Source organism: Rhincodon typus, chromosome 4 (assembly GCF_021869965.1).
Source record: "Rhincodon typus isolate 14 chromosome 4, sRhiTyp1.1, whole genome shotgun sequence".
Lineage (NCBI taxonomy): Eukaryota > Metazoa > Chordata > Chondrichthyes > Orectolobiformes > Rhincodontidae > Rhincodon > Rhincodon typus.
The window spans coordinates 43,147,472-43,174,745 of record NC_063335.1 but is presented as its reverse complement, the minus strand read 5'-3'; the positions used below and the strand labels follow the sequence as shown (position 1 = coordinate 43,174,745).

General features: G+C 41.5%; 1 protein-coding gene across 2 annotated transcripts in view; it reads right to left on the bottom strand.

Annotated features, from left to right (window-relative positions):
- Nucleotides 1–22,870, bottom strand: part of slc35b3 (solute carrier family 35 member B3) — a 49,619-nt gene extending 26,749 nt beyond the window's left edge. Inside the window, exons 1-5 of one of the 2 annotated variants that reach the window (XM_020516787.2) lie at nucleotides 22,366–22,870; nucleotides 22,073–22,194; nucleotides 14,741–14,895; nucleotides 12,047–12,154; nucleotides 9,182–9,279 (exon numbers count right to left, since the gene is read on the bottom strand). In XM_020516787.2, coding sequence (XP_020372376.1) covers nucleotides 9,182–9,279; nucleotides 12,047–12,154; nucleotides 14,741–14,895; nucleotides 22,073–22,194; nucleotides 22,366–22,554 — 672 coding nt within the window. In that variant the 5' untranslated portion in view covers nucleotides 22,555–22,870. The remainder of the gene's footprint in view (nucleotides 1–9,181; nucleotides 9,280–12,046; nucleotides 12,155–14,740; nucleotides 14,896–22,072; nucleotides 22,195–22,365) is intronic. The other variant, XM_020516788.2, reaches the window with a different exon arrangement.
- Between the last annotated feature and the right edge of the window lie 4,404 nt (nucleotides 22,871–27,274).

Here is a 27,274-nt window from a genome sequence, read left to right as displayed (position 1 = left end):
CATCGAAAAAATATCGACCAACCATCCACCTGTTTTCCTGTTATTTCACACTTCAGCTTGAAAAGATAGAAACAGGAGGAAGGGGATCTCTGCCACTTTTTAAAAAATCTCCTGGTGTTACTGACCATCTCATGCACATCTGCTCTCAGACTGTTTCACAGTGATGCTGACTTGCTGCACACTCCTCAGAGACTGCTCAGTGATGCTCCAGTCAGAGCCAGGTGAGCTGTAAAGTGGAGTGGGGCGAACAAGAGGACATGCAAAGGGTTCTAGGTGAGGGTAGGTGCTGCAAAGGGAGGGAGGTGGTCCCATGATGATGGATCATAATCCCGAATCACTCAGATTTATTGAACTTTTAGGCACACCACATGTTTTTCTTAACTAAAGGACACAAGCCAAAAAATACCTGTGAATGTTAATTCGATAGCTGTCAAGAAAATCCCTCAAGATCGTCCTGAGAGGGACCATGGAATGCTGTACCTGAAGAATGTCAAGAGAGCATCATACAGCAACACTTCGAAAAGGGAGAGATGCCATTTTAAATTGTGATCTCCCGTGGTAACAATGAGGAGCTCAGTCCTCAGCGAATGCCTACGATTCAGACTCACCCTACGTGGATTCCAACTGAAGTTTCATCCCTCATGTTTTGAATCAGCCCAGGATCACAGGCATCTCCGTGATGTTCAACGTTCCATGGACAGCTACTCTCGCCACATCCTGAGGTCCACGTCATGTGTCACATGCACACTCTTGACCTCTCTCTCCAACAGCATCACAACACGCTGGCTCAGGGCTGCACCACTCTGCAGTTCCACTCATTCTCCAGCTCATTTGCCATGCTAACAAGAAACTTTTTCTTTTTTTTTCAGGCATCAAGGCCCACAAGATGCAACAACTCAGAGATACCCTTGATCATCTAGAACCTTCCTCCCCTCCCCTTCCCTCAACCTCACCTCCAGTCGGGTCTTCACCAACCCTCTTAAACTTCCACTCTCCGATGCTGAATGTTCTGTACTCAAAGGTCTCAGCTTTATTCCTCTGCATTCCTACCTTAATGAATTTCAGGCACGGCATGACCTTGAACTCTTCTTCTCCTGTCTTCACCTCCATGCCCATTCCTTTGAACAAGTCCTCTCCCCTTCCCACAGACCCCTTCACTCAGTTCAAACACTGTCCCCCCACCTGGACCCCTCCCTCTGGCCTTTTACCTGCAATCTATCTGTTCAGCAAGATCTGTTGACATGATATTGGTCACCTCAATTTCTCTGCCCCCCCCTCACCAATTCCAATCTTTCTCCCTCCAAACTGATTGCACTCCATGCGCTTAGATCTAACCCTGACTTTGTCATTAAGCCTGCCGATAAGGGTGGTGCTGTTGTAGTCTAGCATACTGACCTCTACAGAGGTTGAGTGTCAGCTCTCCGACACCTCCTCCTATCTCCCCCTGGACTGTGACCTCACATTGACACATCAGGCCATTGTATCAACTACGGCAACTGACCTCATTCATCTCCCCCTGACTGCCTCCAAGCTGATAGTCCCCAGCCCCACAAAGCTCATTTCTACCTCCTTCCAAAAATCCACAAATAGGACTGTTTGAGCAGACCCATTGCTCCTGCCCGACATTTCCTCCTACCTTGACTCAGTCTTCTCTCCCCTAGTCCAGTCACTGCCACATACATCTGTGATTCTTTTGACGCTTTACACCAGTTTCAAAGTTTCCAGTTTGCAGGCTCCAGCCGCCTCCTCTTTATCATGGACATATAATCCCTTTACACGTCTGTTCCCCACCAGGATGGTCTTAGGGCTCTCTGCTTCTTCTTGAAGCAAAGGCCTGAACTGTTCCCATCCCACCACTACCCTCCTCCGCTTGGTTGAGCTCGTCCTCACCCTCAACAACTTCTGTTTTAACTCCTCTCATTTTCTTCAGGTCAGAGGGGTGGCCACAGGTACCAGCATGGGCCCTAGTTATGCCTGTCTCTTCATGGAGTACATGGAACATTCCTTGTTCCAGTCTTATTCTGGACCCCACCCACAACTCTTTATTCGATATATCGATGATATCATCGGTGCTGCTTCCCTCTCTCGTCTGGAATTGGAAAAGTTCATCGATTTCGCCTACAATTTCCACCCTGCTCTCACCTTCACGTGGTGTATCTCGGACTCCACCCTTCCCTTCCGCGACATCTCCGTTTCCATTTCTGGAGATAGACTGGCCCCTAATATCCACCGTAAACCCACTGACTTCCACAGCTACCTGGACTGTAAATCCTCACACCCTGCTTCCTGTAAAGAATCCATCCCATAGTTCCTCCATTGCATGTGTTCAGATGAGGCCAACTTCAATAAGGGAGCCTCTGAAGTGTCCACCTTCTTCCTCAACCAAGGATTCCACAGCACTTGTTGTCGACAGGGCATTCAACCAGGTCCAACCTAGCTCCCGCACTTCTGCCCTCACCCACCTTTCTTCCATTACATAACAGCGATAGGGTTCCCCTTGTCCTTACTTGCCATTCCACTAGCATCCACATCCAGAAGATCAGATGTCATTTCTGCCACCTCCAGCAAGATGCCACCACCAGACACATATTCCCTTCCCCTCCCTTGTCTGCCTTCTACAAGGACTGTTCCCTCCGGGGACACCATGGTCCACAGTTCCTTCACTCCCAACACACCCACAACCCCTTGGCACCTTCCCCTGCAACCACCGAAGGTGTAACGCCTGCCCATTTACCTCCTCCTTACCCTGTATACAAGTGCCCAAACATATCTTCCAGGTGAAGCAGCATTTCACCTGCACTTCCCAGAATCTAGTCTACTGCATTTGTTGGTCACAATGTGGTCTCCTCTATATTAGGGAAACAAAGCACAGACTGGGCGACTGTTTTGCAGAACATCTATATTCTGCTTGCAAAAAAGATCCTGAGCTTCCAGTTGCCTGCCACTTTAACACACCACCCTGTTCCCTGGCCAACATCTTTGTCTCAGGCTTGCAGCAGTGTCCCAGCAAAGCTCAGCACAAACTGGAAAACCAGCACCTCATTTTCCACTTGGGGACCCTGTGGTCCTCTGGACTCAATATTGTGTTCAATAATTTTAGGGCCTAAACTCTCCCATGTTGTAGCCCCCTACCCCACACACCAGACCTTGTTATCACAGCCTGCAATTACACAAAACCTATTGTTAGTCACTAACAGTCCCCATTAACAGCTATTCACCTTCCTAGCCAGATTGTTGTCAACTCCTTTGTCTATCCAACTGCTCTTCTCTCTCTGTGGGCTCTATCCTTTATCCTATTGTTTACTCACTCTCCCATCCCCCTCCCTATCTTCTGCATATAAACCAACATTTTCCTAGCTACCATCAATTCTGAAGAAGGGTCACTGAACCTGAAACATTAACTCTGATTTTCTTCTTCACAGATGCTGCCAGACCTGTTGAGCTTTTCCAGCAGCTTTTGTTTTTGCTCCTGATTTACAGCATCCGCAGTTCTTTCGGTTTTTATTGAGGAGCTGATTGACCCAGTCTCAGCCAAAAACCATCTCCTGTCCAAAATTGCAGAAATGATCAGCCAAAAGAAAATTCTGGGTGAAAGGCATGCTTGTGTTTTATCCTTCCAGGGCTATACAGGCATTGGTTACAAAGCAACTCCAATTTGCTGTTTCTGGGTGCTCAAGAGTTGGCATGCCAGTGTGCTAGCTTGGGGGTGAAGTTCCACTGTGCTACAGCACGCTGTAAAGGGACAGAGCCAAGATCTTCCATCATACACCCCTATTTCACAGAGTCATGAGAGTCATAGAGATGTACAGCATGGAAACAGACCCTTTGGTCAAACTCGTACATACTGACCAGGTACCCTAAATTAATCTAGTTCCATTTGTCAGCATTTGGCCCATATCCCTCTCAACCCTTCCTATTCATGTACCCATCCAGATGCCTTTTAAATGTTGTAACTGTACCAGCCTCCACCACTTCCTCTGGCACCTCATTCCATACACACATCACCCTCTTGTGTGAAAAAGTTGCCCTCTTAGGTCCCTTTTAAATCTTTCCCCTCTCACCTTAAACCTATGCACTATAGTTTTGGATTCTCCTACTCCAGAGAAAAGACCTTGGCTATTCACCCTATCCATGCCCCACATGAATTTCTAAACTTCTATAAGTCAGCCTCCCACTCCAACTTCAGGGAAAATAGCCACAGCCTATAGCTCAAACCCTCCAACCCTGGCAACATCCTTGTAAATCTTTTCTGAATCCTATAGCAGGGAGACCAGAATTGAACACAGTATTCCAAAAAATGGCCTGACCAACGTCCTCTACAGCCACAACATGACTTCCTAACTCCTATACTCAAAGCACTAACCAATAAAGGCAAGCATGCTGAACACCTTCTTCACTATCCTGTTTACCTGCGACTCCACTTTCAAGGAACTATGAACCTGCACTCCAAGGTCTCTTTGTTCAGCAACACTCCCCAGGTCTTTACCATTAAGTGTACAAGTCCTGCCCTGATTTGCCTTTCCAAAATGCAGCACCTCAATTTTATCTAAATTAAACTTCATCTGCAACTCCTTGGCCGATCTAATCAAGGTCCCATTGTATTCCGAGGTAACATTTTTCGCTGTCCATTACGCCACCAATTTTGGTGTCATCTGCAAACTTACAAACCGTAGCACCTATGTTCACATCCATATCATTTATATAAATGACAAAAAGCAATGTACCTAGTAGCGATCCTTATGGCACACTGCTGGTCACAGGCCTCCAGTTGGAAAATCAACTCTTCCTCGGCACCCTCTGTCTCCTACCTTCGAGCCAGTTCTGTATCCAAATTGCTAGTTCTTCCTGTACTCCATGTGATCTAACCTTACTAACCAGTCTACCATGCAAAACCTTATCAAATGCCTTACTGAAGTCCATGTAGATCATGTCCACCACTCTGTCTTCATCAATCCTTTTTGTTACTTCTTCAAAAAACTCAATCAAGTTAGTGAGATGATCATGCACGAAGCCATGTTGACGATCCCTAACCAGTCCTTGCCTTTCCAAATACATATAAATCCTGTCCTTCATGATCCCCTCCAACAACTTGCTCACCACAGACGTCAGGCTCACCAGTCTATAGTTCCCTGCTTTTCATTACCACCTGTCTTAAAAAAGAGTGGTACCACGTTAGCCAACCTCCAGTCTTCTGGCACCTCACCTGTGGCTACTGATGATACAAATATCTCAGCAAGGGGCCCAGCAATCACTTCTGTAGCTTTCCACGAAGTTCAAGGGTACACCTGATTAGGTCCTGGGGTTTTATCCACCTTTATGCATTTTAAGATGTCTAGAACCTACTCCTCTGTAATATGGACATTTTTCAAGACATTAGTATTTATTTCCCAAAGTTCTCTAGCTTCCATGTCCTTCTCCACGTTATAGACTGATGCAAAATACTTGTTTAGTATTTCGCTCATCTCCACACATGGGTGGCCTAGCTGATCTTTAAGGGGCCCTATTCTCTCTCTAGTTACCATTTTATCCTTAATATATTTGTAGAAGCCCTTTGGAATCTCCTTAACCCTATTTGCCAAAGCTATCTCATGTGCCCTCCTGATTTCCCTCTTCAAGTACACTCCTACTCTATTTATACTCTTCTAGGGATTCACTCAATCCCTGCTCTCTATAACTGACATATATTTCCTTCTTTTTCTTGTCCAAAGCCTCAGTTTCTAACATCTATTTCAAGCCCACCGACTCTCATAGCTACCTGGACTACACCTCCTCTCACCCACCCTCCTGCAAGAATGCGATCCCCTACTTCCAATCCCTCCACCTCCACCATGTCTGCTCTCAAGATGGGGCGATCCACTCCCAAACATCCCAGATGTCCTCCTATTTCAAGGACCACAACATTCCCACTCCAGTGATCAAAAATGCCCTCAAACACATCTCTGGCATTTCCTGCCCTCAACAAAAATAAAGACTGCACCCCCCTTGTCCTCACATATCACCCCGCCAAACACCGCATTCAGCAGATCATTCTCCACCACTTCCGCCACCTACAATCCGACCCCACAACGGAAGAGATATTTCCCTCCCCACCCGTATCTCACTTTTGTAGGGACCGCTCTCTCTGCGACTCCCTCATCCACTCCACACTAATTCCATCACACCCGGCACCTTTCCCTACAACCATAGGGGCAGGTGCAGCACTTCCTACGCCTCCCCCCTCACCTCCATTCAAGGCCCAAAGCAAACCTTCAATAACCAGGCAGGGGTTCACCTGTACATCTGCCAACTTGGATGACTGTATCCACTGCTCCTGCTTTGGTCTCCTCTACATCGGTGAGACCAAGCGCAGACTTGGAGACCGTTTTGTAGAGCATCTGCACTCTACGTGACAAACGACAACACCTTCCGGTCACCAACAATTTTAACTCCCTCCTCCCACCCCCTGGGTGACATGCCCATCCTGGGCCTCCTCCAGTGTCACAATGACACCACCCACAAACTGGAGGAGCAACATCTCATATTCCGCCTCGGGAGCCTACAGCCTGATGGCCTTAACATGGAATTCACCAGTTTTAAAATCTTCCCGCTCCCAGCCTCATCCCATGTTCAAGCCTCCCTCTCATCCCCACCTCCTTGACCTGATACAACCTGTCCATCTTCTCTCCCAACTATTTGCACCACACTTCCCACTGACCAATCCCCACCACTCCCTGCCTGCATTCACCTATCACCATCCCACCTACCTTCCCCAGCCGCAAACCTCCTCTCTATTTATTTCCCAGCTCCCTTTCTCTTCCCCATTTCTGAAGAAGGGTCTTGACCCGAAACGTCATCTTTCCTGCTCCTCTGATGCTGCCTGGCCTACAGCGTTCCTCCACACTGTATTGTCTCTGATTCCAGCATCTGCAGTTCTTGCAATCTCTGGGCTTGAGTAAAATTCATCCAGTTCTTCCCTCCTCATCCAGCAGCATAAACATTTGGGAGAAAACCAGTCGGGATGGTGACAGACTGGGCACATTTACCTGAGTCGTTCTGTCAAACCATCTGCAAAGTGGGTCCACACTTTGGTGTGGAGGGTGGAAACAACTTTAGAATCTTTTCAATGAAGGAACTTTTCAACAGAGGTGGTGGTGGTGGGTGGAAGGATAAAAAGCATGAGAGAGAGGAAGACTCTAAGACAGTCACCATCACCTAAAAGTCTGGAACAGGGACATCCTGGAGAGTGGAAACCTTCTGGGAGCAGAAACCCAGAAATGTCCTAGGTGCCCTTGCCAATGAATTCCTCAAGGCTAGCATGTAGGTACACTAAACTATTAGGAAGACCACTGGAATGTTAGCCTTTATCAGAGTTAGTCTGAATACAGGAGGAATAGTGGCATCTTGCTTCAAATGTATAGAAGCTTGGTTAGACCACACCAACAGTACTGTGTGTCATTTTGGTCTCGTTCATCAGAAAGGATAATTATTGCCATAAAGGAAATGCATCAGACGCTCACCAGATTTGTTCCCAAGATAGTGGGAATGTCTTTATGAAGTCAGTTTAGGCAAACTAGGCTTGTATTCTCTAGTTTCAAACAATACCAAATCTCATTGAAAAAGTTACAAATTAATTAAAAAAGGGATAGACAGGGTAGATTCAGGTACGATATTTCCCTCAGTTGGGCAGTCCAGAATTTGGGGAGATAATTTTAAAAGAGTGATGCCACTTTGAACCGAGATGAGAAGAATTTACCTTTTGCTCAGAGGGAATGAATCTTTGGAATTTGCTGCCATAAAATGCTTTGCAAGTTCAGTTTTTGAGTATGTTTAAAGTAGGGATGATACATTTCTGATTACCAGTGGCATAAAGGATTATGGGGATAGTCTGATAAAAAGGCAACTGTGTTCAATTCGTCATACTAGTATTAAATAAATAGGAAAGACTCGAGGCTGAATAGCCTACTGTTCCTTTATAATGGATACGATTGTAATGAACACTGTCAACTGTATATTTTAAGATTGAATAGTTATACTTCATAAAACGTATGTGTCATCACATCACAAAGCTTCTCATGTATTATGAATTACTTGAGGTGGAGTGGCTATGTTAGAGATGAACATCAAACAGTTTAGTGGCGATCTCACTTGGCTGCAGAAAGTGCGATTAGGGTGATGGCTTGGTGTACAGAAATGTGTCAGTAATATTTTTGATAAAAAGCACCTGCTCTTAACTAATGCCTGTTATTTTGTGCTAATTTAAATATATGATTTTATGTAGGAAATAAATACTTTCCTTCCAAGGTATAGATTTAAGTTTAATGCAGCAATGATTAACAGGGATATTGGTGAAATCTTCTTGTCCTGCTTCTGATAGAGTCCAAATCCCCCATATACCAAAACAAATACAGAAGATGTTGTTTCTATGTGGCTGCATTACTGAACAAGGGAAGTAGAGACTGAAAAAGGAGCTCTTGGGAACCAAAAGGTAGCCTCTGAGAAATCTCAAGAGACAGACTCAAAAATGAAAGTATTTTGAACCCTGCTGAAGGCACAACTTCACTTTGATTATGTCATGGAATTGTCAATAACTTTCACTACCACACAGACTTTTAGCTACTGAATGCAAATACAGTTCCATATTTAAGTCTATTATGCAAACTGGAAGATTATTCCTCCTGATCAATATTTAGTTGTGCCCAAATCATGATTTACATATCCAGCCAAAAAGGATTATTGCTGCTACCTTAACACCTCCATGAATTCAGTCAGGAATAGAAAACACTTTTTTAAAAAAAGTACAGTGCTTTCTTTGTTAAAAAATCTTAGCTCATAGAATAGCAAATAAAGTGAAAAAGCAATACGAGACCTGGACGTAACGGTTAGCTTTAGCACAACAAAACCTTAGCAAGGTATATTCATATCAAATTGTATAGCATAAACTGGATTAAAGTTGTAAAACTACATGTCTTTCAAACAAAATATAGATATGGAAGGCACCTTGCAATAACAACTTTCAAAATCCCACAATATTGGGCATTGCAGTATTAAAGAACATTCTTGCTGCATAACCAAACCTCAGAACAAGCATAGCACAATGGTTACTTCAAAAAGCCTACATTAATTTGAATTTGGTCCACAGTGTAAAACCCTCAGCAGCTACTGATATAAATTGGCCAAGCAGGTAGGAAATGAAATCACTTACCATTTCTGAATTTGAACCATTATGCAATTTCATAGCTTTCTCTTGTACGTTTCCAATAACTGCATCAGCACAAAGTGCCATTGAGATAAACACTATGCCTAGAAAACAAAGTTTTCAAACTAATTGTAAACATAAGAAAATCACAATCGTCCACTTTGGTCAAACATAACATGCTATTATGATTTCGATTATTAAAACAAAAATGGAGATGCTTATTTCAGTAATTCTCCCTTATTGGCAAGACCGAAAAAGCTCTGTGTTTAAACTGCACATGCTTGCATTAGCAATGCTGCAAGCGTACGCTGACATCTCAGTTTACGTCAAAAGGTGGGTTCTAAAAGTAAACAGGAGGCTAGAACTGACACGGAGGGTTGTTTAGTTGGAAAGGTTTAAGCAGAGAGCTCAACATTGTGTTGACTAAAGTCACACGGTGGTGCAGAGATGGATAACAGCCCAACATAGGAAGATTGAAAATGGAACTTACAAGGATGGAAGGGATAAGGTTGGATCCCTTGGAGAAGTCGTTGATGCTGACAATTTTGAAAAGGGAGGTGGACACTATTTGAGGAGGAACAACCATTTACAAAAGTAAAATACTGTGGATGCTGGAAATCAAAATCAAAAAATGCTGACAAATACTCAACTGCATTTACATCGCGAGGAACAGACTTGTCAGACCATTCTGAAGATTAAAGTCTTGAAATGAGAAATTCATCTCTGCTCCATATATTCTGCCTGACCTGCTGAGCATTTCTAGCTTTTTCTATTTATAAAGGAGACTACTGGATCAAGGGAAAAGAAGATGGGTCTCATTAAACATTCAGAGAGAGATGAGAAAGAAACAGGGTGAAGGCCCAAGGGACAAGGGAGAGCAGCAGAAGCAGCTAAACAGGTGGTTGCAATGTGACTGACAACAGAAGCTATACAATGTTCATTTTTGTTGGAAATGGGACTTAAAGAAACTGCTGAAGGTTGAGCCAATGTGCTAGGAATTACTTCTGATCTACAGGACGATATTAGAGTAGTGGGTATGCTTCGCAGAGAAAGTGAGACACAGTAATGGTAGGAGTGGTCTGATAATGGATAACCAAGGCAGTTCTGTGTTTGATAAGCTCAACTTAACGAAGTGAAGAAATTAAGCAGTGGGATTGCTGCACAGTCCATAAAGGAATGACTCAAGAATTTATACTGGGGATGGGTTCAAAAGGTGGAGGTGATGGAGTAGCTGCTAACAGATAGTTAGTGTGATTCTAAGTAAGTTTGTTTTTTAAACCTAGTGAGAATACAAAGAGTGAGACTGTAGTAGGGAGAATTATGTGGGTGATGTGAGGTGCTAGAAACCAATAGAGATCGTGGTAAATGAGTGATTGTAGCATTGGTCATGAATATGGGCAGGAGACTTTATGTACAAGGAGCAGTCCGAGGAGAACAAGACAAATTTGAAAAGACTGCAAGCAAAGTTATACACAGACAAAATAAAAGAGAAAGGAGCATACTCCGAGGAGAATTTTGGGCTGTTGCACGAGTGGGATTGGGGTCAAGATAAAGTGCTTATAAAAACAAGCAGCAGCAGAAGATTTGGGAAAAAGCAACCGATTTAGTGATAAAGGTCATCATTCCTGGGGCAGGATTGATGGTATAAAATATGGTAGTGACTGGAAACTTCAGTAAGGAGTGGGGTATGGCCTCCATGAGCCAAATACCTGCACAAAGCAAAGCCATGACGTGACGTATTGCTGAAATTAAAGTAGATGGCAAAGAATATTCATGTCACTGGACATTCTGGAAGGAAATGGTAAGAAAGGTGGTTTTTGCTAAAACATTGGTGGCATCAGCAAAATGTGATAAAGTTGACAAGGTTAACAACCAATGGATGCTCTGGATGAATTCCAGGGAGATGTTGGAATAGGAAAGGGAGGCTGTTTATTAAAAGGCCACAATAGATGCCTCAGTAGGTCCTAGAAAGGCGTGGAGGCCAGTGCTTAGAAAAGCCCCTGACCACAAGCTGACTGCAGTTCCTCAGCCCATCAGTTCATTCGAGCTTTGACTGCTTTAACTGATTTTGTCTAAAAGGCTAGTTTTACTTTGTAGCATTGTAGACTAGTTTTACTTCGTAATGTTGTAGACCACTGTACTCAGAAGGCAGAATTTTGCTTCTCAAGGCAAAATTGCCCAGATCAAAATCTGATTTACTCACAATTATACAGCTACCAAGGCATTTTACTCTTCCAAAGAAACTGCTGGTCAGTGAAAATGCAGGTGCTCCTGCTTTATTTTGTAGCAAATATACGTTAGAAAAATAAATTTGGTCTCTGAAGTGACTGTTTGCCACTTTATCAACCCCTCAGGCAGATGACCTCATGTGTATTCACCGCTCGAAACTTAATACGGAGTATATCAAAACAGTTTATACAAATAATGCTGAAATTCTAAGAAGCTTTACAGCCAATATTGAATAGGTTTGCTCTCCTGTTTTTAAAAAAGCGCACCTGCGCATAAGATACATTTTTGAGCATTTCTTTCCTTTAAGTGAGCCACCGAAAATAGAAATGCACTTGTAACTCTATAATGTTGATTCTGGATTTTAAAAATGGATGCTACAAAAACAGTCACTAATCAATGGATATCATAAGTATTTGACAGTAAAAAGGAATTCGAGGTATTTATTACTAAGTTAAGCAAATGCCAGTTTACTTGCAAACGTAACAAATTAGGCTCAAGTACTAAAATAAACAACGTCCGACCTGTTAGATAACCAAACTCTGTTATACATTTACCTCAACAGAAAAAAATATAAACAGCATAAAAATGACCAACGCACAAGTACTTCAGAAGTTCTGAATCAACTGAAATTACATGCCTCACCTGTCAGATTGAAATTAGGTGTCACTTTGCTATCAGCCAAAGTGAACCAAATCAGACCAAGACTCATACAAAGTGCAGCTGACACATCTATAATATTATAACGTTTCCCTGTTAGGAGAGAGAAGATTAACATCTGATGAATATGAATGTATCTCGACAATTTTACTTTTGAAAGGCTTTCTAACCAGCAAGATCTGGGAATGAGGATGGGAGTTGGCAAGCTAAAACAGACTAAATATTTCCAAAAGATATTCAGGCTTTATTCCCAAAACAAATTATTCTGCGAACACTCAATGAAAATGCAACAATTTTCACTCAAATCACTGTATCTACTTTTCCTGTCAGAACCTTAACAGCTTGGAGTAAAATTGACGTCAAGCCAAAACAGAATATGCATCAGTACAAAATGACCACTGAAAGAATGAATAAACCCTTTCTGGCCAACATTTCAGTTTGAAAAACCAACAGCATCATCAAGAAAGATAATGCATCTCACTGTTGTTTGCAGGACCCTGTTTTACATTCTACACACAGTGACTGTACTTCCTCATACTTTATTGACTGTAAATTATTTATACAATACTCTGCACTAACAATATAAAGTTCACTTATTGTTCTTATTTTAAATTGAGCAAGCAACTTTGAACCTGTGTGAACACTGGCAGAATGTCAACTCTATAAACTTCCAATCACAAAAACTATCGACTTCTATTCCCACTTAGTAATTTAGCAATTCACCACTGAAATGCTTAGTCATACATTTGTTGGCTCTAAACTCAATTGCTCCAATGTTCTTCTGGCCAGCCTCTCTAACCTCCCACCTTCCATAAACTTAATTCATCTACACCTCTAAAGCCTATATTCTATTCTGCAGCAATTTCTACTTAACAATAAACCCTGTTATGACTTAACTATACAGGATCCTGATTTGGCCAGCAGTTTACATTTTAAACAGTTATTATCCTGGTTTTTTTAAAAATAGTTCTCTGTTCTCATAACCACACCCAATTCCTGCCTATATAATTGAGCCTTAGCCATCTGCTTCCTTTTCTCCATCTTCAAATCTTACATTAAAATGCTGTTCAAACCAAACTTTAAGCCACTGTAAAAGCTCTGCTCTATGGTCAGGCACAGTATCCATTCTTCTTGTGTCTCTGGTGAACATTTTATTGAATAAATAGGTGCTTTATAAATTTGAGATTTGTTTAATTATGGAAGCTTATGGGAAATCAAGCAGTCAAAAACAGGTGATTAAATACAGGATAATAAAATGAGGTGGCACCACTTAAGAGAAGTACAGGCTGAGGTGGTTTTCCTGAGAGCAGAGGAGATTGAAAGGGGAGATGATTAAGATGTATAGAGAGGAAATAGATAGGGAAGACAGGAAGAAAATTTTTCCCGGATGGAGGGATTAATGACTTGGGGCATAGATTTAAAAGCCAAGATGCAGAAGGTTTAGACGAGGAGATGTGAGGATGGTGGGAATCTGGAATTGCTTGTACAGGTGGAGGCAGAAACCCTCTGAACACTTAAGTAGTATTTAGATGCATACTTGTGATGCCAAGATATACAAAGCTATGGACCAAGTGCTGGAAAATGGGATTTGATTAGTTAGGTGGCTGTTTTTGACTGTCATGGAAGCAATGGGCCTTTCCCTGTGTTGTATATCTCCATTACTCTAGTAGTTCGTAAAGTTTCAGAATGCAACAAAGCACTCCTTCACTGAAGGGAAGGCAGCTTTTGGAATTGCTTACTACAGGAACTTTTAGGGTCAAACAGCTTTGTAAAAATTAAACAAGTTTTGTGAAAAGAAACTGCTTGGAGAGTACAACAACAGATTAGATTGACCAATGGCAATTGTTGGCTTAAGATTTTCCATATCTAATTAACTTTTACACCAATCCCTGACATTAACTGAAAAAAAGTAAGTGTCTACAGAGCTGGACCAATTGAACTTGCAAGTCAAAGTGTTTGTTTCCTCACATGGCAAGCTGGCTTGAAAATAAAGTCTATAATCAGGATCACTCAACACATGTCAGCTGTGTAGCTGACAGACTTGGAGAATAAAAATGACTGGTATTTCAATTCTTTTTAATGTTTCTCAACTTTAAGTGTGAGACTGGAAACAGTGGGGAACATGGTTATACACTTCTGTTCTATGAACACGTTAGCGTAAAATAACAATTATCTGGATTAAACAGACATGCATTAGTGCCTTCGAAGGTCAGCATGTAATTGCTCAGTTTTTAATGTCCCTCTACGCAGAAAACAACCTGCTTTATTGAAGTGCAACTTTAAGTACTCATGTTTACAAGAACAATTTGAGTCAAAAAGCTTTTCAGTGTATCTCATATAATGTAGATGATCATTTACATTTAAACAATGATATATGAATCCCCATTAAATATTTAATGCAATAGCTAAACATTCAAGAGGCCACCTCTTAACTGTCACCATATCTATTGCTGAATAATGAAAATATGTGCATAAATCATGTTTTCTAAAATCTAGATTTCTATTACATATAGCACAGAAGCTAAGACATGTATAATGGTCATCATAAAAAAGGCACATTCACCTGGAAGGGCATGAAATACAAGTCTCATGTAAAGTTTTATTTTGTAAAAATTTTGTCAGGTAACATTGCATTTTAGAAACTGCAACATTGTAGAGTTTGACAACTCTAGTATGTACCTTGTATGAAGACTCCTCCTATCATAACAGGAATCAGCTTGCAGCATTTAAAGATTACTTGAGTTGGATAATTCAGATAACCAAGGGAGGTGTTTGACAAGCCCATAGTGGCCACTGTAAGAAATGCTATAAGCATATACGTTTTCCAGGGGATTCTGAAAAATAAGAAACAAAGTAAAATGAAACAAGGACCTGTGGATATTTAAGATCTGAAACAGAAAAGAAAACTACAAACAAACAATGGACCTCATTAAACGCTTTCTCGCTGTACTAATAAAATTGCATGAGGCTACCACTCAAAACATAATCAAGGAATGAAACTTAATGCTTTTCGAAAACCAAAATTATGTTCTAAAAGACTATATGATTTTTCTGGCTCATGCAAAGATTCTCATTCAGAATATGCAAACGAGTGAGCACAATTTGCCCCACATTGCTGACCCCACAAAAAAGATGACATTTGGCTCATCAGTTTGAATGCCACACTGGAAAGATCCTAGATTTAATCCCCAGAGCACAGCACAAGCTAAGAAGGAACAGGAGTAGTAGGCCATGGAGTCACTCTAGTCTTCTTCATTTTTGCTAAGATCACAATTGATCTTCAACCTCAATGCTCTACCATCTGATCCCCTTGATTTCCTTAGAATCCAAAGATCTGATGATCGCAACCTTGAATATGGTCAAGGATCAAACATCCAAAGGTCTCAATGGTACAGAATTCCAAAAGATTCACAACCCAAGCAAAGAAACACCTCTTCACCATTCTCAGAAATGGTGAACAATACTTAATCCTTGGACGATTCCGCCAGTTCAAGACTCTCCAGCGAGAGGAAACAACCTCTTGAGAGTTAATTTTTAAATCCTTCACAGAACCATACGAGTCTCAATGAGATCGTCCCTCACTTTTCTAACCACTAGAAAGCAGTGGCGCATTCTACTCAATCCCTCCTGAGGACAATTCACCCATCTCAAGAATCAAACTCGTGAACCTTTAATACACACCCTTGAAGGGAAATATATCCTTCTTTCTAGATGGAGATATAAACTGTACCTAGTACCCCTACTATACCGTGTACCTAAGTTCCAAACAATTGCAGTCAGACTAGTGCTAGTGGGGTGACACAATGATCAGTGCTGAAGATTCAATTATTAATTGGACTTGGATGAAGAAGATTGTTGCATAAAGCAAGGACTTACAGAGTTGATGGTAACATATTAGCAAGGATAAATGCATTGGTTTCTGCACATCTTAGAAAATGTTCAGGGCCTTGGCTAGGTGTTACAATTGACATTAGTGCTTTGGATCATTAGCCATTTACTCAGTACTAGCAGTCTGCATGCTAGAAAGGATAGAATTGGAGTTTGTCGTTTGACCAGATTCCTTCCGGTCAAATAGCTTGCTGATACTAATAATCAAGGCTTACACACACGTATGGTCATTTGACCAAAGAACCTTAAACAAATAAGTGTGCAACAACTTCCCAGCAATACATTCAGAAGGGGAAGCAGACTAGTTTATCATGTTACATTTTTAAAAATCCCTAATTACCTTTTACAACTAGGGCTAATCTCTGACTATCAATATTTGTAAAACTTCAACAGGAAGATAAGTTTGTTTTTGTACTTATTTTCTCACTTTTTAAAGATAAAGACCAGGAAGTTAAGCTACTAAGAGTGAAAGCTACAAAATTATAGATTTGTGATTGCTTTCACCCAGTCAAGGGCTACAGCATTTTATGGGGTGCCCAAAAGCCAATGCCTTATCCATATTAATATATTACCCTCAAACCTATAAGTCCTTAGTGCGTGCAACCACCTTGTGGTTGTAATTCGTTCATCCAAGTCATTTATATAGATTAGTAACTGAGACTCCAGCACTAATTATTTTTATTGTCATGCCAAAAACACGTAGCCACAGGAAATTATCAACTGCAAAGCAATAAATGGTGGTGGTTTTTGTTAAGTCAGCTAAAAATCATTTTAACAATGCTTTAGACGTACAATGTACTTGAAATGGCTTCAGAGAAAGTTTAGATTGATTATAAACAAAATCAATAATTAACAGAATTCTGAACAGCAGTCATTATAGAATCTTACAGTACAAGGGGAGACTGTTCAATCCATTCGGTCTATATCAGTTCCTGAATGAGCTACCTAGCTAGTCCCATTCTCTAGCCCTATATCCACAACCCTCTAAATTTATCACTTTCAAACATACATCCAGCTGACTTTTGAAATCTCATATGAAATCCACCTCCAAGACTCTCCCAGGCAGTTAATTCCGAATCTTAACAACTGTGTAAAGAAATTTCTCTTCATCTCACTCCTACCTGTCTTGCTGACATATTTTCTTTACTCTGTCAAAATTGTTCGTAATTTTGAACACCTCAATAAAGGTCAACTGTTAAATTTTGCTCTTCCAAAGAGAATAAGTCCAATTTCCCTGATCTTTCCTTTTACTTAAAATCCCTCATTCTTGGTATCATTCTAGTAAAATCTCCTTTTCACTCTGCCCAGGGCTTTAACATTCTTCCCTAAATAAGGTGCCCAGAACTGAACACAATACTCTAAATATGGTCTGACCAATGATTTGTAGAGGTGTAGCATCAGTTCATTCCTTTTATACTCAATGCCTCTATTTATAACACAAGCATTCTATAAGCCGTCTTAGCAACTGCTTCAACTTATGTAACCACCTTCAGAGAATTATGCACGTGAACCCAGAGGTTCCTCTGCCCCTATACTCCCCTCAATGTTATACCACTGAGCCTGTGTGTTTTTTCTGTGTTTTCTGTGTTTTTTCCACTAAATTGTATCATAATGAACTTGAAACATTAATTTGGTTCCTCTCTCCACAGATGCTACCAGACTGGCACAGTTTTTCCTGCACTGTTTTTATTTCAGATCTCCAGTATCTTCATTTCTTTGTTTTTAATAAAAAGAACTAAATCACGAGACCAAATAACTATCCAAATGAACAAAAATGCCTTTCAAGTGCTAGCAATCTTAGCATTCATAGCAATTCAAAAATAAATGAACAAACAATTCCTCAAATCGAGCTAGTTTTGAGTGTTTATTCTGCTTGAATTTATAAGTTCATTTGCATATTGGTAATTATGCAACCTTCCAAAAATTAGAGTCATTGTGCAGCCTCGTTATATATCTCAATTCGATACACATTGCTACAAATAATAATTTTCTGGAGAAGGTACAAGATTAACTCATGTCCTTACTCATGTGAATTGGACCACCCCGGCACAGCAACAAGGCTTTTGCATCCCCAATTATAATAATTTCTAGTACAAAACAGGGTAGCTTAAAAAAACCAAGCAATAAAATTTCAGCATATTGTGACTGCAACATCACATTAGCTGCCTTGTAATATTTTCTAAGTCATAGGAAATTTGGAATGGTCACAAATCGGATCCATCAAGGATGCTGTTAAATCTAGTTCTGCAGCGTTCCTTGCCATTATCTTTTCATTCTTCTTCTTCCATCACACTTTAAGCAGTCCTGCCATTCACAAAGTTAAAAAAAAACCCATACTTTTCAAAATGGTAATGAACAGTAGGTAACTTTGGTTCTTGCCAATTCTTGAAAAGCAAAACCACTAATTCCTATTGCTGTAAGTCAACAGAAAGACAGAGTTCATTCAAGTATTCTAATTTCTATAAAGTACAAGCAGAAAATTGAAAATTGGAGTAAAGTTTTCTTTTGGAAAGAGGGGTAGAATTATTTGACACATTTTCAATTGAAAGAATGTAAAATAAAACAGGGACAATTTAGTTCATCGACAACTTTTCTGAATTGGAACGTACTTAATCATATTTGGGATGCATTTCAACAGTTCAACACATAAATGGCTTGTTTTTATATACTATGTATCAACTCTCTTGATGGTCATGCAGGTTATTGCTTAGGTCACTAAACTCTTTCCAAACTTTCAGGAGCCATGCAAATCTTACAATCCACAACAACTGTGGTTTACTTTCAAACTTGGCCTTTGTACGTTTCGAATCATATAATGGTTACAGCACAAAATTGGTCATTCAGTCCATCGTGTCTATGCTGGCAACATACTGTCTTTGCCTTCTCCCCACAGCCCTGCAACTTTTGATCTTCGAATTCCCTTCTGAAAATCACAATTGAATCTGCCCCAGGCAGCAGAGTCCATACTAACCACTCATTGTGCAAAGAAGATTTTCTCCCATGTTGCCTTTGTTCTTCTGCTATTAATTTTAAATTGATATAATCTTGGTTTCAACCCTTCTGCCAATGGGCAATTTCTCTCAACCTTTATCCAGGCTTCATATGATTTTGAACGTTTAATCAAAACTTCTCTCAACCTTTGTCACTAAGGAGAACAGCTCTAGCTTCTCCAACCTTTCCAGATACCTGGAGCATGAACCACCAAGTTTTTGTATTACCTTTTCTACGTTATCTATAAATGGTCCCCAGAACTGGACTAAATACTGGATACAATGCTCCAGTTGAGGCTCAAAGGGTGTTTAAAAAGTTCACCATAACATTCTTGCTTTGTATTCTAATTTGATATTTATAACACCATAAATCACAAACTTTATTAACTGTTTTCTCAACCTGTCCTGCCACCTTCAACGATTTGTGCACAGATGCCAAGGCCACTCTGCTCCTGCACGTCCTTTCGAATGGTTAATTTTAGTGCAGTTAATTTTGCCTGTACTTGTTCTACCTACCAAAACGTTTCAGTTCACAACTGCTTACTGCTAGAATTTGAAATGTAGTGCTTGATAGGTAACGAAAGCAGATTCAATAGAAACCTCAAAGAAAAAAATTGCAAGCAGTAGGGAGGGAGCAGGAAAGAGAGACCGATTGGGCAGTGTAGGATAGAATCAGCACATACACTTGGACTAAATACCCTACTTCTGTGCCATATAGAGTCATAGAGGTCCACAGCATAAAAACAGGTCCATTGGCCCAATTTACCTATGCTGCCCAGTTTTCACAATTTAAACTAGTCCCATTTGCCTGCGTTTGATCCATATCCCTCCACACCCATCCATGTACCTGTCTAAATGTTTCTTAAATGATGAAATTGTACTTGCTTCTACTACCACCTCTGGCAACCTGTTCCAGACACTCACCACGCTCTGTATCCTTTTGTATCTTTCCCCTCTCACCTTAAACGTATGCCTTCTAGTTTTAGACTCCACTACCATGGTGAAAAGTTACCTGCTATCCACCTTATCCATGTCTCTCAATTTATAGACTTCTATAAGGTCACCCCTCAGTCTCTTACACTCTAGCAAAAAAAGGTCCCAGCCTATCCAACCTTTCCTTATAACTCAAACCTTCCAGTTTAGGTAACATCCTAATAAATCTTTTCTGCACTCTTTCTATTTAATAATATCCTTTCTATAGTAGGGTGATCAGAACTGCACACAGTATTCCAAATGTGACCTCACCAATGTCTTGTACAGCTGCAACCAGCCGTCGCATCTCCTGTACTCAATGCTCTGACCAATGAAAGCTAGAAGGCTTTCGGCATGCTTCACCACCACCACTACCTGTGACTCCATTTTCAAGGAGCTATGAACCTGTACCCCTAGATCTCTTTGTTCTATAACACTCCCCAGGGCCTTCCCATTGACTGAGTAAGTCCTACCCTGGTCTGCTTTACCAAAATGCAATACCTTGCATTTACCTAAATTAAACTGTTTTAAAATTCATTCGGGGGATGTAGGCTTCGCTGGTTAGACCAGCATTTATTGCCTATTCCAATTACCCAGAGGACAGTTAAGAGTCAACCACATTGCTATGGGTGTGGAACCACATGTAGACCAGACCAGGTAAGGATGAACATGATGGGTTTTTCCAACAATCGACAATGGATTCACGGTCATCGTTAGACTTTTAATTCCAGACTTTTTTTTTTTTTTTTTTTTAAGTTGAATTCAAATTCCACCATCTGCATGGCGGGATTTGTACCCAGGTCCCCAGAACATTACCTGGGTTTCTGGGTTAACAGTCTAGCGATAGTGTCACTAGGCCATCACCTCCCCATCTGCCATTGCTCAGCCCACTGGCCCAGTTGATCAAGGTCTCGCTGCATTCCCAGTTAACCTTCTTCACTGTCCACTATACTACCAATCTTGGTCTCATCCATAAACTTACCACCATACCTCCTAAATTCTCATACAAATCGTTTATCTAAGTGATGAATAACAGTGGACCCAGCATTGATCCCTGTGGCACACTGCTGGTCACAGGCCTCCAGTCTGAAGAACAGCCCTCTACCACCAAGCCAATTTTGTGTCCAATTGGCTAGGTCTCCCTGGATCCCATGTGATTTAACTGTACTTAACAACCTGGCATGCAATATCTTGTCAAAGGCCTTGCTAAAGTCCATGTAACTAACCTCTACTACACTGTCCTCATCTACATTCTTGGTCACCCCTTCAAAAAACACAAATTTGTGAAACATGATTTCCCAAACACAAAGCCAGGCAGACTATCCTAAATGAATCCTGGGCTCTCCAAATGCCTGTAGGTCCTATCTCGGAATCATAGATACAATTCCATGATTCAATGACATTATCAAACTATTTCAGTGCTTTAGCAAGGTAATCAGAAGTAATTCTGCCAGTTCTAAAAGGTAATTACTGTGCCTCAATCACCACTCCCTATTGGCCTTTCAACTCACCCTTTCATCTCCATGATATAATCCTCCTGAGCAATTACTAACAGCAGACATTCTTGGATTAAGAAAGGGAAAGCATGAAAAATTTCTTGGAACAAACCCTACCTTTTGAATGGCAGGCTTTGCACTACAGTAAAAGTGTAAATAAGTTCAGAACAAGCCAGGGCCCTCATTCTGCCAGCTTCCACCTCCTGGCCTCAGCACAAACATCTTACGCATTTGCAGAAACACAAAATTAATACTGCATACTATCAAGGAGTGTGACCTCTGTAGATTAAAATATGGAGTAATCGTCTTAAACTCTTGCTTAGTGCAATGGATTTGCATTCACTAGGTAAAATAATTGCCTAGTAAACCAATATCGAATGTGCAATTCTGATCAGCCGCAAGACATTCAAAGCATCACCGTGACTGCTGTCACTAATGAACACAGCATAGGTCATTTCATCTGTTCGCACCACCAACAGATTTGAAGAGATGGTTAACTGAGAACATTTGGAGGTGTCGTGAAAACAAATTTGGAGTAACAAGTTTTACCCCTTCAAGGTCTCAGCAACTCTGATTCATACCTTGCTTGGTGACGACCGTTCAATAAAATCGCAAAAGGGACTACCACATATCTCCAAAACATAGGTCACCAACCATAAAATTACCTTCTCCTCTTGTCTTGCGTGAGCTGCTGCTCGATCAGGCCGAAGCCGGAGTAGAAAGCAAACTGTACCAGAGTGAGGTACCAACCGAAAGGTTTAAAGCCTTCCACAGAGAAGATGAGTTCCTGTAAAACCAAGAGTTTAATTTGAGGGGTGTAACAAATTCTGGAAGTATCTTTTGCGTCGTTTTGCATTTACAATGATGGGTGTAATTAAATAATTTTTAAAATGGCACATTTATTACATGTGGATATATTTTTAAAAATAAAACAGAAACATTCAAATGAGACACTGGCCTGCAGGTATCCATAGATGAGATAGAAGATGAAGACTCCGGCCACGCAGATGAAGAACTGCACGGTCCTGGAAAAGTCGCTCAGGTTCAAGCCGATCACCCGCAGCTCCTCCGACGACTTGATGTGCGGGGACATGGAGTCAGGTTTATCGGGCACGCTGATGGAGATGTACTTCCTGGAGCCACTCATTTCCTCCTCCTCCTGCAGCAGGAGGCGCCGCCACCACCAGCAGTAGCAGCAAGAGCCCCGGCCGACCACCAAACTGCTTAAAATAAACCAGGTAAAGCTAACCCACAAACCGGCACCGGAAAGGGAGTCGTGAAGTGAACCCACAGTATCACCACTTCTTTATTCTTATCATCATCACCGTAATTTTCGTTCTGCTCCACTCTAGTATTATTGATCTTTATTCATCACTATAAACCTGCACCATAGATTCCCAATCGAGGTCCGGGTTATAGGCCTCTCCTCCACCCCCTCTCCACAACCGCTGCCGCTCGTGCGCACGCACCAAGTCCTCCCACCACGGACCAATCCGCGGTGACGGTGTGTGGGAGGGGCGGGGTAAAGCTCTCGCCGCGCCCCCACCCGCTACATCACACGCACGCTGCGTGAGTGGGCAGGGTTTGGTACGGTCACCGCCGCGCCTGCGCAGTAGGTCGGACACGGCAGCGCCGCGGCTCTCTCCGATGGTTTCGCGTTGCTAGGGAAGTTGTTTCGGTGTCGCATCAGCAATTTTTGGTTCCGTTTCTGTCACTGAAAATCTGTTCTCCCAGTTCCACCCTTTGAAGTTGCGAGTTCGTATCACAACAATTAGATTTAGGAAACGATGCGCTCTGCTTCTCCCCAGCGTTGGGGACTGAACCCATCACAGGGACGGGATTCAGTGACCTTCCCACCCAACGGTTGGACACAGGGAGCACCTCTTCAGTGCTGCCAGAGCCTCAGAATCAGGGGAAGAAGCTCTAAGTTGCGGTTTTTTTTTAAAAAACGAAGAGGGGCTAATATTAGTTGGCAGAGCCATTTGGAAACATTTTTCAGGACGGAATCACTGAATAGAGATTCCAGTATAAAAGAAGCAATATTCTGCAACTTGACTTCTTTACACGAAGTCACCCATTCTAGTAAATACAGTATGATATTAAACGGCACAGTGTCTGGATGTACCATTTTCTGAATTTGTCACAAACAGGCGATCGGTGGTGGCGGTGTAAATTTGCGTGGATTTTGCACTGTGCACCGTAAGTCAATTTTTAATAAGTAGCGTTATCGTATTCTTACCTGGGAGTCTCGGTGCTAGCCATCGCCGTATGTAACTGAGTTAACGTTCTGAGCTCCTTCTATTTTTATAGGGCGTTTATTTCGCCAACTTCCTGAAAGCTGATAACCGGTGACTCCGACTTGTTAATTTACTTAGTGTCAATTGTTATGTTTCAAGTTCAATGTGAATTTACTGTCACATTGCTACATGCTGTACACTGAGTTCGGTCGCGATAGGAAACTCCCAGGAGAACTACAGAAACACTTTCTTAAAGTATCCTTGAGAGGTCAGAGATGGGTCAAATAGAAAGGTAGACAAACAGGAGGCGGGGAGAACACAGCAAGCGAGGCGGCATCTGGAGGAAAGAACTCAACTTTTGAGGTATTACCCTTCTTCAGGACTGGATGTGTGGCTAGGGGGAGTTGCAGAATAAGAGACGGGGATGGGGGTGGGGGAAGGTAGCGGAATGGTCGTGATAGATGGACACCGATAGTAGGTATGACCTGGTTTGTCGGAAAGGGAGCCAGGAGATGGGTGGGAAGGTTATTTGAAGGCTTACTCATGGGGTACTGTGTTGGGAAGTGTCAAGGGTTTTGGAGGGAGTGCACGATCTTCCAAAAAAAACCTTACTTAGCCTTTGAAGCACAATCTGCCTTGAATGGGGCAGAGTCTGCAGAGCGTGCACTGTACTAAATAGCCATGGAACCATAGTCAAACCATCCGTAATCCTGAAGACATAGGAACAGGAGTAGGCCATTCAGCCCTCCAAGCTTGTTCCACCATCAGTGAGATCGTGGCTGATCTGTGGCCTAACTATGTATACAGGTCTTTGGCCAATATCCCTTAATATCTTTACTGAACAAAACTTTATCCATCTCACATTTCAAGTTAATAACAGATTGAGCATCCACTATTGTTTGTGGAAGAGTTCAAAACATCTACCACCCTTTGTGTATAGAAGAAATTCCTAACATCTCTCCTGAATGATCTGGCCCCAACTCTCAGACTATGTCCTCAAGTTCTACAACCCTCAACCAGTGGAAATAGTTTCTCTAACCTGTCTTTTTCGATTAATATCTTGAAGACTTCAATCAGATCACCATTTAACATGTTAAACTCTAGAGATTAGTTTCTGCACCTGTTCATGACATTTTAAAGATCTATGTACCTGAACCCCGCCCCCAAGTCTCTTTTGACATCCACTATACTTAACTTCATACCATCTAGAAAGTACCCATTTGTATCCTTTCTTGGTCCAAAATGATAACCTCACACTTGCTTACATTTTTTCCACATTGAACTTTATCAGCACAGTTTTGCCTATTCACTTAGCCTGTCAATGCCCCTTATTAATTTTATGTTATCATCAATACTGCCTACCTTGCCACCTAAGTTTGTATCATCAGCAAATTTGGATATACGACTTTCTATGCCATTATCCAAGTCATTAATAAATCATGTGAATAATTGAGGGCCTAACACAGTTCCTTGTGGGACACCACTGATCACATCCTGCTAATTCGATTACCTACTTTCTGTCACCTGCCATTCAATTTCCCTACCATGTTGGCTCTCAATTCTGTATGCTTCCATCTTAGTTAACAGTCTCTCCATGGATCATAGATCCCTAAAGTGTGGAAATAGGCCCTTTGGCCCACAAGTCCACACTGACCCTCAAAGCATCCCACCCAGACCCATCTCCCTATAACACACCTAATCTACATATCCCTGAACACTACGGGTAATTTAGCATGGCCAATCCACCTAATCTGCACATCTTTGGACTATGGGAGGAAACCAGAGCACCCAGAGGAAACCCACACAGACACGGGGAGACTGTGCAAACTCCACACAGGCAGTCACCCGAGGGTGGAATTGAACCCAGGTCCCTGGCGCTGTGAGGTAGCAGTGCTAACCACTGCACCACCGTGCCGCTCATAAACAGCACCTAGGTCAACAGTCTAGTGATAATACCACTAGGCATTGCCTCAATGTGGGACTTTACCAGATGCCTTCTGGAAGTCCATATAACAACGCTTATAGACATTCCCCTGTCCAGAACATCAGTCACCCCTTCAAAGTAATTCAATGAGGTTTGTCAGGCATGATCTACCTCTGATGAATCTATGCTGGCACTACTTCATTAACTGAAGATTTTCAATTACCTGTCCTTTATTATAGACTCCAACGAATTTCCATCACAGATGTTAGACTAACTGTGCTGTAATGCCTGGTTTTCCACTTTCGCCATTCTTAAAAAGCAGAGTAAAGTGTAATTTTCCAATCTAGAAGGACAACTCCTATACGTAGAGAACTCTGAGAGTTCTCTGATACAGTAGTTAGGATGTTTACAATGGGCTCTCTTACTTCCTTTAATATTCAAGAATGGAAATTGTCAGGTCCTGGGGATTTGTCACTCTTGAATTCCATTAATCTCCTCATTACCAATGTTTTATATATATTGGTTTTATTAGTCCATGTTCTCAATCTACTATTAATTTCCCCAGGACTTCTAATGAGCTCTGCTTTCCTACTGTAAATACAGAGGCAAATTAATTATTCAAAATGTCTGTCATTTCCCTATAGTCATTGACAATCTTTCCACTTTCATTCTTTAGTGGGGCAACATTGCTCTTGTTACATACACACAAACAACCAATTTTCTGGAAAGGCTCAGCAAGTCTGGCAGCATCTGTGAAGGTAAAAAACAGAGTTAACGTTTTGGGTCCAGTGACCCTTCCTTTTTTTTTCTCCAGCAAATTTGTTTTTGTTCCTGATTTACAGCATCACAGTTTTTTCGGTTTTTATTGCTCTCGTCACCTGCTTTCTCTTCATGTAACTAACATTCCTTATTGATTTTGATGTCCGTAGCAAATTTCCTTTCATGATCCCTTTTAGTAGCTCTCTTAAGCTGATTTGTGATCCTTTGCTGGTCTTTATATCTTTCTCATTCAGCAGGATCTGGCCTGCTTTTTTTGTAAGCATTTTTGTAAGCCCTTTTAAGTTTCATTCTGTCCTTTATTTCCTTAGTTGTTCATGGCATTTCTCTTAATGAATTGGAACTTCTCCCCCTCAGTGATATAAACTGGTTTTATGTTGTGTTAATTGTTTCTTTAAACATCCTCCACTATTTTCCAGTTGTTTTAGTCAATAGCAGATTTTCCAACACACCTCCAGTTCTGAGGAAGGGTCACCAGAACCAAAATGTTAACTCTGATTTTTTCTTCACAGATGCTGCCAGACCTGCTGAGCTTTTCCAGCAACTTCTGTTTTTGGAGCAGATTTTCCAAGTTTACTGTGGACAGTCTTTGTTTCATCGTGTTAAACAATCTTACCTAAATCTAAAACACTAATCGCTGATTCATGCTTTTCATTTTCAAATGCTAGAATGATCGCGATCAGGTTATGATCACTATCTGATAAATGTTTACGCACAATTAGGTTACTAATCTCTCATTATTCATTACTAAATCCAATATTGCTTGTCCCCTTCTTGCATTCAGGACATATTGCTGTAAGAAACTATCTCAGACACATAGATAGTAGGAACTGCAGATGCTGGAGACTCCGAGACAACAAGGTGCAGGGCTGGATGAACACAGCAGGCCAAGCAGCATAAGCCTCTCTGCTCCTATGATGCTGCTTGGC